Source organism: Vigna angularis, chromosome 6 (assembly GCF_016808095.1).
Source record: "Vigna angularis cultivar LongXiaoDou No.4 chromosome 6, ASM1680809v1, whole genome shotgun sequence".
Lineage (NCBI taxonomy): Eukaryota > Viridiplantae > Streptophyta > Magnoliopsida > Fabales > Fabaceae > Vigna > Vigna angularis.
This window is the reverse complement of record NC_068975.1, coordinates 17,287,280-17,302,127: the sequence shown is the minus strand read 5'-3', so window position 1 is coordinate 17,302,127 and position 14,848 is coordinate 17,287,280. Positions and strand designations below refer to the sequence as shown.

The 14,848-nt window shown below is 34.5% G+C and overlaps 1 protein-coding gene and 1 long non-coding RNA gene across 3 annotated transcripts; both read left to right on the top strand.

The window, feature by feature from the left end:
- The first annotated feature begins 5,148 nt into the window (after window positions 1-5,148).
- On the top strand, window positions 5,149-5,906 carry LOC128197468 (uncharacterized). The gene is made up of 4 exons (XM_052879512.1): window positions 5,149-5,307; window positions 5,410-5,458; window positions 5,544-5,639; window positions 5,728-5,906. The coding sequence occupies exons 1-4, from the start codon at window positions 5,204-5,206 to the stop codon at window positions 5,815-5,817; spliced, it is 339 nt and encodes a 112-aa protein (XP_052735472.1). The 5' UTR covers window positions 5,149-5,203; the 3' UTR covers window positions 5,818-5,906.
- A 1,165-nt stretch (window positions 5,907-7,071) lies between these two features.
- Window positions 7,072-8,787, top strand: LOC128197429 (uncharacterized). 2 transcript variants are annotated; one of them, XR_008249971.1, is made up of 3 exons: window positions 7,072-7,425; window positions 7,518-7,611; window positions 8,163-8,787. It is a non-coding gene; the product is annotated as an uncharacterized LOC128197429 (long non-coding RNA). The 2 variants fall into 2 exon arrangements; XR_008249972.1 differs by having other exon boundaries at window positions 7,507-7,611.
- Window positions 8,788-14,848: the final 6,061 nt, after the last annotated feature.

Here is a 14,848-nt window from a genome sequence, read left to right as displayed (position 1 = left end):
GTCATCCATCAGGGCCAAATGTTGATAGGTTTAGGAGTTATCTGGGTAAGTTAGCAAAAAGTCATGTCTCTATCCTTCATGCATGTTGGGATGACGTCCCAGAGGTCGACAAGAACCTCTTATGGCAAGATATTCAGGTATGTTTATACTTCTAGCAATTTGTGATATACTTATCTTTCATGTTTTATTATCAATAACATGTTTTTTGTTTTTGACAGCAACATTTTGATATTCCAAACACAATACAAATTAGAAAGAAAGTGTTATCACATATAGCGATAAGATGGAGGGATTTCAAGACAAGGCTGACACGATTCTATGTCTTTGGAGACAAGCAACATGAAAATCCCTGTCAGCAATATACATTCACAGAGGAGGATTGGATGCAGTTTCGTGCATCTAGAGAGTCTGAGGAATGGAAGGTATGTTTCTTAACATCTGAAAATGTATTCATTGAGTTTTTATGATTTTACACTTATTTATATACACGGTTTCACAGGGTAAAAGGTTAGCCGCCCAAGAAAGACAAAGGCTAAACGATGCACCACACTTGTTATCACGAGGTGGTTATGCAAAACTGGAAAAGAAACTTAGAAAGTCTAGAGCGGATGCCTTGGGACTTGAGTCGCCGGACCTAGCACCTGCACCTGCTAGGTACGAGCTGTGGAAGGCTGCTCGGACTAAATCTGATGGGAACATGACATCTTCCTCAGCTGCCTTGATCTCACAGAGAATTGTAAGTTCAAATTATAAGCAGTTGTTTGATTGTGTATCTATCACAACATGTCTTCTGTAACACCCCAAATAATTTAAAGGGTATTACTGGTAGTAAAGACTAAATTAATTTGATATATGTTATAAACAATCAAACTTTATTTCAATTCTTCCAAAGTACAATTCCAAACTTACAAACTTTAAACAATATAGTCTTCACCACCTAACATAAATTCGAATTTAAAATTATAAGTCTTACACAACATATTTTTCCAATGCAATTTATTCTTTTTATAAAAAGCCCTGAAAGTTTTTCCCTGCATCTCTTTCATCATCTCTAAGCTTTTTCAACCGTATCTGCAACATTATCTGCTCACATATAACGTGAGTTATATGATCATAGCACAAACAAATAAGGGTAAGCCAACCATATCATACAATCATTAAACTTACTTATAATACAAATGTTTCAATCATGTATTTCTGCAATTTTTAAATACCATTATCCCGATGTTATTAAATCATTTTATTTTTAACTTCTTCAAAATCATCTTTCTCATTTTCATAGACTTTACAAGTATATCATGCTTACTCACGAAGTCTTATGGTCAGACCGCCCTCTGCCTGCTTCCTTAAGCTTTACTTGTATACTATGTCTTACTTCTACAGCCTTATGGTCAGACCTCTCTCTGCCTGCTTCTATAAAACTTACGAATCACATGTTTATGTCAAAGCCTTATGGTCAGACCACCTTCTGCCAGCTTTCATAAAACTTACGAATCATATGTTTATGTCAAAATCTTATGGTCAGACCACTTTCTGTCTGCTTTCATAAACCTCAGATGTTACTTTGCTCATATCCAAACTCTCATGGTATAAACCGAACATACTACTCCCGGTAGTAAACGTCATTTCACAAGAAATGATTTCTTATATCAACTCCAACATTTCATAAAATCAACAATTCATACCCTCTTATCCACCTAACTCAATCATGTTCATTCTTTAATCATAAATTGATAATAACCCATTTTGGTATAAATAAATTAAACATATTGCCAGATATCATACTTCCTATCATAAACTCATTTTTCGCATAACGAGTATAACTCAACAGATCTTCACCAATCAAAGGTCATAGATCAGCCAAAATACATCAACATATCTTAGGAACTACATATTAAAGTTTGGGCCCAATGTAACGGTAAATGAAATATATATGAAGCTTTTACCATGTTAACTCAAGAACAAAAATATAGTGTTCATCATACTTTTCAAACTTTCTAGATTTATTTCTCAACACATAGACTTGTAATTACAAATCCAAACGGTCAAATTATAGCAATATATCTTAGGAATCATATATAAAACTTTCAGGTTAATCTAACGGTCAAATAAAACAGAATCTATATTTTACCGAGAGGACTCAGTAACACAATAACAGTGGTAATTAATTTACTCAAAAATGCATAACTTATTTCTCCAAGTAAAGACTCTTAATTAATGATCCGAACGGTCAAAATATAGAAATATATCTTAGGAATCATATATTAAATGTTTAGCTTAATCTAACGGTCAAATAGAATACAATCTATATTTTACCGAGAGGACTCAGTAACACAATAACAGGGGTAGTTAATTTACTCAAACATGCAGAACTTATTTCTCAAAGTACAGACAGTTAATCAATTATCCTAACGGTCAAATTATAGAACTATATCTTAGGAATCATATATCAAATTTTCAGGTTAATCTAACGGTCAAATAGAACAGAATCTATATTTTACGGAGACAACTTAGTAGTAGAACTATAGGGTAACTAATTTACTCAAACGTGTAGGATTTATTTCTCCAAGTACAGACTTCTATTTCTAAATCTGAACGGTCAAAGTGTAGTAATAGGTCTTAGGATTCACATATTAAAATTTTAGCTAAATCTAACGGTGAAAACAATTAATAGAAAATTTTCACAACAATGACTCAAAAATAAGAAATTATAATCATGAAAACCAAATTTACACAAGTCAATAGATAACTACTATTACCAAAATTTTAACATATTCGTACTCATATTCATGATCATAACAAGAAAGGATTAGCTCCCCTACCATCAAAATAATCTTAATATAAAAATTCAGGGGAAATAAGAAGTTGAATTTGGCAGAGCCGGTTAGACAACTTCTCATCCTTCCAGAAAGATGCAATAAAAATTAAATAGAACATTAAAAGTTCTGGGGAAACAAGAAGTTGAATCTGGCAGAGCTGGTTAGACAACTTCTCGACCTTCCAAAAAGATGTACTGAAAATAGATAAAACAATAAAAGTTCTGGGGAAACAAGAAGTTGAATCTGGTAGAGCCGGTTAGACAACTTCTCATCCTTCCAAAAATACAATATAAATAAATAAGAAAACAATAAAAGGTATGGGGAATACAAGAAGTTGAATCTGGCAGAGCCGGTTAGACAACTTCTAATCCATCCAAAAATAAAAAAAATAAACAACTAATAACATACAAATGGCATAACATAATCAACATCACATTTTACAACTATCACACTTGGATCTAAACACAGAAGCATGTTCTCATTCAAAATTCAAGATCATACAGAAACAAAACACTTCATATTCAAGATTTAAGATCAGACAAAAACAAAATATTGCATATTCAAGACTCAAGATAATACAAAACGAAATACTCAAGGTTAGCTCCCCTTACCTCTATTACAGACTTAATCTCCTCGTTCCTCGAAAACTTCCAGAATCTCCCCTTTGCAACTAGAAATTCTTCCAACTCTCTTCTCTCAAAATTTTCTAAGTTTTTGGCGTAAATTTTCAGCCTCCCCCCTTGGCTATTTATAGCAAAAAAATTTACTATTCATTTTTACTATTCATTTTTACTATTCATTTTTCTATTCATTTTACTATTACAAAAATAATTTTTTATTTACAATTTGATGAATTCTGATCTCTTATGACTCAAGCATACGTGGAATACTTATCCCTTTTACAAAATAATTTTTTTTTACTATTCACTTTTTACTATTCACATTTTACTATTCACATTTTACTATTCATTTTTTTTTAATCTAGTATCTAAATTACAAATATTTTCAAGGGTCTTACATCTTCTAAGTAACGATTGTTTTTTTATGTGCAGGATGAGTTGGTTGAGTAGCAGACTTAGGGAACATTTGCTGGCCAAGGTAGGGACGACATTCTAACAACGGCCATTGGAAGGCCCGAGCACCCAGGACGTGTACGTGGAGTTTCTGGGGCGATTGGTCTTCGTGATTACTTTGGCCCTACACAGAAAACCCCCCCATCAATGAGTCAGGAGACACTAAGGCAGATGGATCTTCAGTGAGAGGAAAGACTCAACCAAAGCATGAGATCAATGGAGCAACGATTCATGGAGCGGCTACAAGAACAAAAAGAAATACAAAGAGCGCTTGAAGAAAAGCTGCATTCCATGACGCAAGGCAACATGGGGGTCGCTAAAACTCCCACACCACCTCGGGTCAACACTAGAGGATCATGCTCTGCTGTAGAACCCACTCAGTATAGCGGTCAGTATGAGCTATTGGTTGATGGGGATCCCCCACGCATTGTGGCTGTCGGACGAGTGCTTGAGGGAGGGCAGACTATTCATGGTGTTCCCATATTACCCTAGCACGTGCGTGTGACGATTGACGAGGTTCGGGATTCCCAGACTCAGGTGCCTGTACCCACTCCAGAAATTAACTTTGTGGGGGAGGCCATAGGATCATTTATTGCCTGGCCTAGAACATTGATCATGTCACACATCGCTACTCCACAAGTATAATGTCTTTTTCCTTAGTATTTCTATGTTTATTCTTCAAATATTTGTTGATAATTCTTTGACGTAAATTCTTATCTTCAGTTCACACGTCCTCAAAAGCAGCCAATTCATGATACAGTCATACATGAAGATGATGACATGGCTGAAGCGGAGGATGATCCTCTGTCAAAGCTAATGACAAAATTACCCAGGTTGAAGAAAGCACCATTAGAACTATACTGGGATTTGAGAGTATTTGGTCTTCCCCCACATGTGCCAGTTTATATCACATTATCTGATGCATTGGAGATGATTGAGGGAGACCAGATGTTGAATATTTCCATCATTCAGCTGTGGTGCATGTAAGATAGTCAATTTGGTCTTTCATATTACTTTTATTTAGATTCTTATAGTTTCTAACAACTTAACTTTGTTGTTTTAGGTACGTGGACACAATCGTTGTAGAACAAGGTCGGTCTTCCATGTACGGATTTGTTGAACCTCAGACCATTCAACCGTCTGGTAACACACTTCAAAACAGACAACATTATTTACAAACATGGATGGATGAGTCAAAAAAGAGACGTATACCTTGTGCCATACATTGATGGGTAGGTGTTCTTATATGTGGCCAGTTCTTTATTATAGTTTCCTTAATTAGTTAAATAATTATTTATCCTTTATGATAGCATGCACTGGCAGTTGATGGTCATCATTCCCAAAGCATGTAAAATTATATGGTTTTGTTCGTTGCATAGGAAGATGAAAAATGACTTGAGAACAATGCTTCAAGGGTAAGTGTTTCTCCAAAAATGACTTTGAATTTGATGTTCACCTTCAACTTTTATGATAAATATAGTCATATTAATTATACTTTGTGTTTTCCATCTGTACAGAGTTATTGGTAAATCACGTGGTCAACTGGTTCAAATTTTGTATCCAAAGGTTTTAAGTCATTTATAGTTCTAATTCATTATTTTCTATGTTATTGAATGATCTAAATTCTTAACTATTTAGTTTGTTATTTTAGTGTAACCAGCAACTAGATTCATGGGAATGTGGCTTTTATGTGATGTGTTGGATTAAGACCATCATTCGAGCTGTCATTACAGATGACTGGAATGAGGTAATGACGTATACCTTGAATACATTACAAATCAAATTCATCTTCAAACATATATGAAACCATAATGAATCTTTCTTGAATTTTGCAGCGCTTCAAGAGTACATCGCCTATACCAGAGGACACAATTAGACAGATAAGGCAGGAGTGGACCGCTTATCTTCTGCAAAGATGGAGTTAGGAATAGTTTTATTTGTTGTTGAACATTGCTTAGTTTTAGTTTAAGTTTTAACTTGATAGTTTTGGTAGTGGATTATATTTTACATTAAGTAGAACTTTGGTTATATGAAACGCATATATATTATTGCAAAATTGTTCTGAGACAATTTTCTACTTTTCAGGTGTGGTTTTATTGCAAAAATAAATTAATTTTTTAAAAAAAAAACGCCCAGTAGACGTCGGTTAGTGCACTGTCGGACGTCTATAGACGTCAGGCAGTGCACACACCGACATCCTACCCCACCCCTAGCATAAGACAATTCAGGCATGTGGTCGTCGGGTGACACACCTCGGACGTCTGTATAGACGTTAGGGGAGGAGGAGACGAACGTCTATATGGATGTCCGTTGGGGCACGTTGGATGTCTATATGGACGTCCGACGGGTGTACACCGGACGTCTGGATAGGCGTTGGGCCTGACACATCGGACGTCTATACACACGTCCGATGTGGACCCCCCGATGTCTGAGTAACGTCACCCACATACACGTCGGGGGAAGGTCGGACGTCAAAAAGCCAAAAGAACGGACGTCTAAAGCCCTTTCTGCAGTAGTATTTGTGGAGAGTCTTGAATTATGTGGTAGCGCTCAAATGTCCCAAAATATTATCCAACAATTTCCCTACAATTAATAATGCAAATAATTAGTCTTAGATAATTTAAATTAATTAAAATAAGAATTTCTGGTCAAATTAAACATAATTAGCAAAAATGGGAAAATATTGGACATTTAAACATAATTCCCTAATTAAATTCGGTACAATAAACTAAGTGAAGTCAAGAAAATATTGACTCATCAAAATCGAGATATCAAAGCCCGATGACATGGAGAGATGAACTCGAAGGCATTGAAGAACTTGGAACATTGGAATTGTTATTAGCCTCTTCCGCAACATATGAGACAAAAACATCTATTAAGGTGAGTTATTGCACCTGGCCAATCAACTGAGTTGTCAGAAAACCACCATGTGAAATGCCCATTACTGTAATCTTAGATGGGCTGGCAAGACCCAAGTTGATGACATGATCTATGGCAGAGAGAACATCATTGACATCCTCCTATATATGAAAAACTAAAATTAAGGTCCGACCCAGAAAATCTAGCGTATCTATATTGCTAAACTAGCTTATAAACTAAATTAGGAATTTAGAAATTGAAATGAATTATGGGATTAGTGAACAGAAGGTTTAGTTAGACTTCATAATGGTAACGCTGAGGAGTTCAAAGTGAAAGGCTATTTTTCGTTATGCTATAAGGGCTCTGAAAAAATATACTTCGATAAAATTTCCTGGACACAAGTCTTTCATTCTCCATATGTATCCTAATTATATTGTTTAAAAGTTTGCACTACTTGGACTGCTTTTCTAGAGAAATAAATGTCATTGTCAACACCCATAAGGAAACTCATTATAACCACGTATAGCTTATAGATTCTTTAAATGTCAAAACATGGATAAAGAATGTTTTTAATTGTCCATTTTGAGGTTTCATATAATGTTATTATTTCTCAGAGCATTGGGATTTGGTGAGGAAGCATTGCAATCTCTTCCAGGGAATGTTGGGTCTCTCAGGTATTTACTATGTTCTACTTCTGATTCTAAATACTTTGATTAGATTATGCTATAGAAGCAAAGCTTTAGTTTATAAGCTAGTTTTCTGCCAGCAAGGATATAAGAGGGAGACAGTTGCATGAAATTGCAGAGCAAATAAGTCTAATCTTCCTGAGGTTTTGAGGCACATCATGTCTTTCCTTTCGGGTAAGAATCAAATTTTTCCACGATTACACACTTGTCTGTTCTGTTTTATTTCTGTAGGCTAAATTTTGTTGTATGTAAAATGTTTGCATTAAGCTCTCATTCATGCACATGGAAAAGTTATTTGACGAGTGAACTGCTTGTGCTAACTTGCAGTTAACTAGTAGTAATTTAGAAAATCTGATATTGATCACACGTGAATCAAGATACTCAGACTTTCCAGACTTTGTTCCGAATTGTTTGTCAAGTTTTTCGAATCAATGCTGAAGGACTTGTCACCTGTACTCCAATTTTTATAATAATTAAAACTAGGATAAATAATATGAAGCATTACTTTCTTTGCATTATTGAATGAAATATTTACTGAAAGTCATCCTTTCTATCGGAATGACAGTGATGAAAATATTTTAGTTGTGAGATTTTGAATACTTTCACTAAAACAATCATACGTTATTAAATTTTATTTATGTACAAGTAAAAGATTCTAAGTACGAGTAGTTTATTTTTGCTGCAGCAAGTCCACCTGTTTAACCTGGTATGTTTGGAATTTGCAGAAATCATTTTGTACTGAATATAAAACCTGGGAAAATGTGATGGTGTTATAAATATCAGATCTGTGCAAAATTTACGATAAGATATTACAGATATTGGGTCATGCGGGTTTCGAGTTCATCTCCTCTATGTCATCAGGCTATGATCTCTCCGGCCTATTCGAGACCAATCAGAAAACGGTCGCAGTGTTCACTTCCAAGTGTTCTGCGTCGATTATGGTCAACATCGCCATGGCGGCCAAAGGACTGAGTTTCATGGTGACGGAGGTGAAGGACTTCAAAATCCGACTCCAAGAGACGGTCGTAGAAAAGAAGAGACAACTCGCGATCACAACGGAGGTCTTTGAGGTGGTATCAGAGGTGGCTGTGACAGAGTCAGAGAAAGAGGGAGGAAGAAGAGCAGAAAAATATTGACTAAAAGAAAAATGACATGACACACTATTATTAGTCACCTCATTTTATTTTTAATGCCGTTAATTTTAGAGAACCCTAAAAATTAAAACAAAAAATAAAACGCTTCTTTATTATACTAGTAAAAAGGTATTTAGGTCTTAACTTTATTTATGAGTACTTTTAATTCTTTGATTATATTTATTTTTGTAAAATATATTATGCTGTTTTTCCATGATCGATGGTAAATCAAATATAAGTGTCACTTGTTTTAAAAAAAATATAATAACTATTTTTTTTTATGCAAATGATTTGTTTTGAATTGAGTTAATCTTAAAAGGCTAAAATATTTTCTTAAAATGATGAAACAATAATAATAAACTTTTTTTAAAAAGCTTGTTATTTTCCATATGTGCTTTTTTATGTAATTTTAGAATAAAAAATTGCTTTATAATGTTATTAAACAAGTGAATCATCACTTTTAATTTAAAAAAATGTTTTTTTATAATTGAAACTAACCCTTATTTTTAAACTTCTTTTATATAAATCACTTAATTTTTTTTTTAAATTGCTTTCTTTTAAGTTTATGCAAACTTGCTCTATATTTTTATCCTATTGGACTTAATTTATCCCATATTCTATTTTTTTTTCGTGAACATAATTTATATGATATTATATATATTTTTATTTCCTGGGACCTATATATTCTATTATAATATTCACATATTTGTTTGTGTAATGAAATCTGATTTATTTCATATTCTTACATTTTTATATCTTAATCTCTCAACTTAATTTAGATTAAGCCTTTTTGTTTCTGAATATTTCAATTACAAAAGATAGCTCGTTTAGGTATCACAATTAACATAATATATATATATATATATATATATATATATATATATATATATATTCGTGTTTGAGTGTATTGGTACTTATTCTTTTATTAGAATAATAAAAAAATTAATTATTCCAATTATTAAAAAAGAGAAAAGATAAATAATTTTTATAATTTATAAGTAAAAGGTTAAATTTTAAAAATTAATTATAATTTAAAAGATAAAATGGTAAAATAATTTATATTAATTAAAAAAAATCGATGATAAAATATGTATATTAAAAATTAGTTATAAAAAGGATAAAAAGACCATCTCTTGTCCATAGGTATAGATTAATAAAAAATTTCAAATATGTTGAAGTTTCATAACATATTATATTTTTCACCACAAATAATATATATTAGAAAAAATTAATTAATTTAATTTAATTTCTTTCTAATGGGATCAATTACATGTAGGATAAATAGAAATGGTAAAACGGATCAGCTCGTTTAAGCTCAACCTAAGTTTGACAGGTAAAAAACGGGTTGGGTCAAACTGGTCCGACACTTAAGAATTAGTTGACTTTTATAATTTGACTTGTTGAGCTGTCGGCCTGTCGGCCTGTCAGGAGGGCGAACTGACACCCCCCCCCCCCCCCCCCCCCCCCCCCCCCCCCCCCCCTTTTTTTTATTTTTGACTTTTTACATGAAACAAATAGATGATGGGCTTCTAGATTGATTTCGAGCTTATTTCGAGCTAAAAGGGCTAAAATATGTTGTTGTCCATAGATTTTAACCGAGTTGTATCATAAAAAGTTACTCCCTCCACCATCCCATCTTTTCCCTACACCTTCCCAATTTTTTTAAATTCCAATTTTACTCTTTTTACTTTTACCTTTACCTATTTTACTTTTTATTTTTTAAAACCCTAATCTACTTTCACTTTCACTCGGCCGAAGCCCCCACCTCTCGAACTTCTCTCTTCTCCTTCTCTTCCCCATTTCCATTTCTGTCATCCATCACCCTTACAAACTTCTCACTTTCTCATTCCTTCTCTTCCCCATTTTCTCTCTTTTGGTGTTATAGTTCTATTTTCTTCCTTCTCTTCTCTCATTGTTGTGATTTTCTTTCCTTTTAGTTACTTCCATGGAACAAGACGTGGCACGCGTGAGGAGAACTGAGAAGAAAGCGTTATTAATTTGATACCTTTACATTGCTTTTTGTTTATTTATGGTTTTTTAAGTGCCTTTACAAATTCTTGAGCAAAGGGTAGGGGGAAGGATTTTGGGACATGGTATGGTCTTCTTCTGTGAGGTTTAACTTCGTGTTTTGCACTTTAGCAAAGATTTGCTGCTTGAAACATTTGTTTAGTAATCCAACTAATAGTGCTAGACTAAATATAATGGTGGGAAATAATTCCAAACTCTTGGTATCCAACTCATTTTGCCCTATGCCCACTTTCATCTATGATGTGACTCGTACCCAAAATGGATATGGAAAATTCGTTTGGCCTTAAATGGATGTTGATATCCGTTGATGGATGTCGATATCCGTTAAAGGTACAACAAATATCTCATTTTCGTTTATAGTTTCAACGAGTTTTTTTTAATTTTTTTTAACGTTTTAACCACGGTATTTTAATTTTCACCGAGGGACAATTATGGAATGAGGTGGTGGAGGAAGAAGCCTGTGGTGGTGTAAGGATAACCCTCTATATCATACCTTAGTCGAACTATATTAAACCTCGATTAAGCTGCGTCAAACCTCGATTGAACTGTATCAAACCTTGATTAAACTATGGTAGATCTCGACCGGGTTGATAAAATGACCTTACTGACCTCAAAACTGATCTATCAGTGTCAGAAGGGATGAGATGGATTGTATCGGAATGCTAGCTTAAAGAAATTATCCTGACCCACTTTTGTTTTTCTGACTTCTAAGCTAACTCGTCGGATTGGACCCTTTTTCTACCTTTAAATATAATTCCTAATATGCCCGCGTCTCTCAAGCATCATTAAGCCTGTGTTCGTTTGAAGGTATTTCACTATTTACGTGAAATAGCGAAGACGGATTTGCTCTAGCAGTGTCGTTCGCTTCCGACGATTTGGTCGGACAGAAAAGCGAAGATTTGCGAGATTTGAGTGTTTACAACATCTCGCTAAATTGAGAAGATTTGCGCTGATTTTGGCGTAAAAGACTGCTTTGCCCTGTACTATTACTAAAATTCCAACCACACCATTCAGAGGGATGTGTATTCGGTTACAAAGAATAGCGTAACCGGTTCGAGCTTTTGGAAGGAGTTGCAGAGGCGAGGCGTATTCGGTTACACGGGAAGCGTATCTGGTTCCAGCTTGGAGAAGAACTTCGAAATGGGATCACCTGATGTTGTGTGCGTCGCTGGAAATGGGATTCATGAACCTATACATGCAGCCCCTCGGGAAGAGGATGCGAGGCTGGCAGAGCTAGAGAACAATGGTGGAGGTGTGGGCGTCTTGGAAGGCGTCGATGATTTTGAGAAGTTGGGGTGGGGAGAGAGGAAGGTCATGATGGCCTTGGCCTCCACTTCGAGGCAGTGACGGTCGGTGGCATCGGTGAGGAGGCGGTTGTTGATGAGTTTGAGAGCGTAGAATTGGTTGGAGGAGGGGTGGAAGCAGCGGAAGACGGTGGCGAATTTGCCTCGATCGATTTCTTCCAACGCTTGGTATTGTTTTTTGGGGCTCCTTCTTTTTGGGGACACTTTTCAAACTCTATGCTCCAGCCTCATCAGAAACTTTCCACCCCCAATTCTACTTTTTCTTTTCTTTTTAAATTTTCCACAATATATAGTTTTATAATTTTCACTACATTTAAAATAAATTCATTTTACATTATAATTTTTTTAATTTTTATAAAATAATTTAAATAATTATTTATAATTTTAGTTTTTTTATACAAATTTTAACATTTAAATATAATAATAATAAATAACATTTTCTATAACTTTAATGACTAGGGGCATTTTGGTAATATTTCATTTCTACCAATTATACAAATTTTTTTAATCAGTCAAATTAATCAAATCCTACACTAATTCTCACAAACTTTACTTCCAAATCTACTCTCAATTACCCACAAATCCACTCAAAAAACCAACAAAAATATTACTCTCAAATCCACTCAAATCCATTCAAATCATGTCCCCCAAATCTTCTCAAAAGAACAAAGCCTAAGAAACATAATTTCTAGAATATTATATTTTACAGCATGATTACTGGCCTAACATATTTTGCTATAAAGTTGAATTGTATGAAGTAAGAATTATAATTATCACATTTATTTTTAATATATACTATATAAATTTGAAATCTCTTAAAAATGTAGGCAAAATATATTATACAGCATGATTATTGTAACATCCCAAAATTTATACAGTCATCAACTATATAATAGAATATTAAAATATATTAATATGACAAAAACAGTTTTTACAAATTAAAAGGATCAGGTTCACAAGTGGCCGAACGGCCTTACGTAGATACAAATAAACGTACGAGCGTTCACTAGAAATTAAGAACGAACGGTTTACAAAAATAAATACCGAACATCCAACTATACAACTATAGCCAAAGGGCGCTCGTTCTAAAACGGCCCGCTAACCTAACTAAGCTAACAGCTCACCGAACGTCCTTCTGTTCGGCCTTCACTTCAATCTCTACAAGATTCTCTTCAGCAATAATTCCTTCTTCAAGCGTTTCTTCCAAAGATGCATCTCCCTCTGCTCACATCCACATGGATGATCATTGCAAGGACAAGACGAACATACATATACAGACAACACAATGGAAAGCGCAAGGGTAAGCTTATTGAATTTAATCCAAGTAAATCAAGCATTTCATACATATCAAGCACATCAAATAATTTACAACACATACATTCAACTCATTCATTAACTCAATCAAATTCCTGATACTAGACGGACCGTCCGGACTGTATGAATCCTGTGTAGCTAAGGCGTCCATGCACCCAGGTAGAATAACTGGAATATTCATCAGTCGCCACCTGAGGTTAGTCCGTTCTGTCCAAGTTACAGTTATGGACTAAGACCTCCTGCCATTCCCACACATGACATACTCCTCTGTACTTGAGAACGAGCACTCACGGAATATCAGGATGAACCACCATCTAAGCTTACCATGTTCATACTTTACAAATCTCAATTTTCATTCAAGAGTCGTTTCTCCCTGGAACGTTCGTTCAAAATCCACAATCATAATTTCAGTTCTTATACTGTTCACACATCATAATACTTCCTTTTAAATACATTTTCATTCTTTGTTCCACTTCCATAAAAGGACGAGCGTTCAATCCTCTTCATAATGAGGACGAACGTCACAAGTTAGACTGAGAGATCTTCTTTTCCAAAGGAATAAAACTGACACTTTTTACATGACGAACGTTATTACAATTTGAATCAGTTAAGTGAACTGACTCTAGAACAATTCAATTTATACTTAGAATAATTCAATACTCAAGATTCAGAGTCAATCCAACTGAATGAAGATACAAAAGACGAGTGCTAAATGTACTAAGTACAATTTAGTTAGAATAAACCGACTGCCAGTAAATGACCGAACGCGGTACGTAAATTTACTGAAATTTAGGACGAACGCTATTTAAGTTCTTGGACGAACGCTATGAAAGTTCAGGACGAACGCTATTCCTACTCGTTGGCAATTTCGAAAATAACGAGCGTTCGGTATAGGACCGAGCGCTACTTATCACGTACGCTTTGGGACGAGCGTTCGGTATAAGACCGAGCGCCACTTAGGACGTACGCTTTTGGATCGAGACCCTTCGCTGATTCAAAATCATAGAAATTGGGATTTTATATGGGATGAGATGTTTAAAGTTATGTTTTTAACAAATTGACTAAGTGTCCGAATGTATATTTTCAAGCTTCTCAATTTCTCACACAACACTCATGATATCTACGTTTGGCCGAACGCTCAAACGTAAAACTAATATAAGAGGGCGTTCGTCCTCAACAAGTATTCTTTCCAAATGAAAGAACTCATTATTCAAAGAGAGTTTAATAACAATACCGAACGGTCAAAGACCGTTCGATTACGATCGTACTATATCATAGGAAATTCATATTCTCAGATTCAATTCCAGTTACTCATTTTTCAGCTTAACTTTCATACTTTCAAATACTTACATCATAGTTCATTTCATACTTCTCATACATCAAAATCATAATCATAATCATATACCAAAAATCAATAAATACAGATCATACTTCATTCAACACACAGCACGTTCATACAGTACAATACAATCATACGAATTAAATTGAATAAGCTTCCCTTACCCGGATTCAGTAGTGATCGTTCTAAGAAAGATCTTGACTCGTCCAAATGTGGCTTTCTATTCTCAACTTTTCTCTTAAATTCTTCAACTATAACTAACCAAAAGAAAACGTAGAGACTTAGTTTTCACC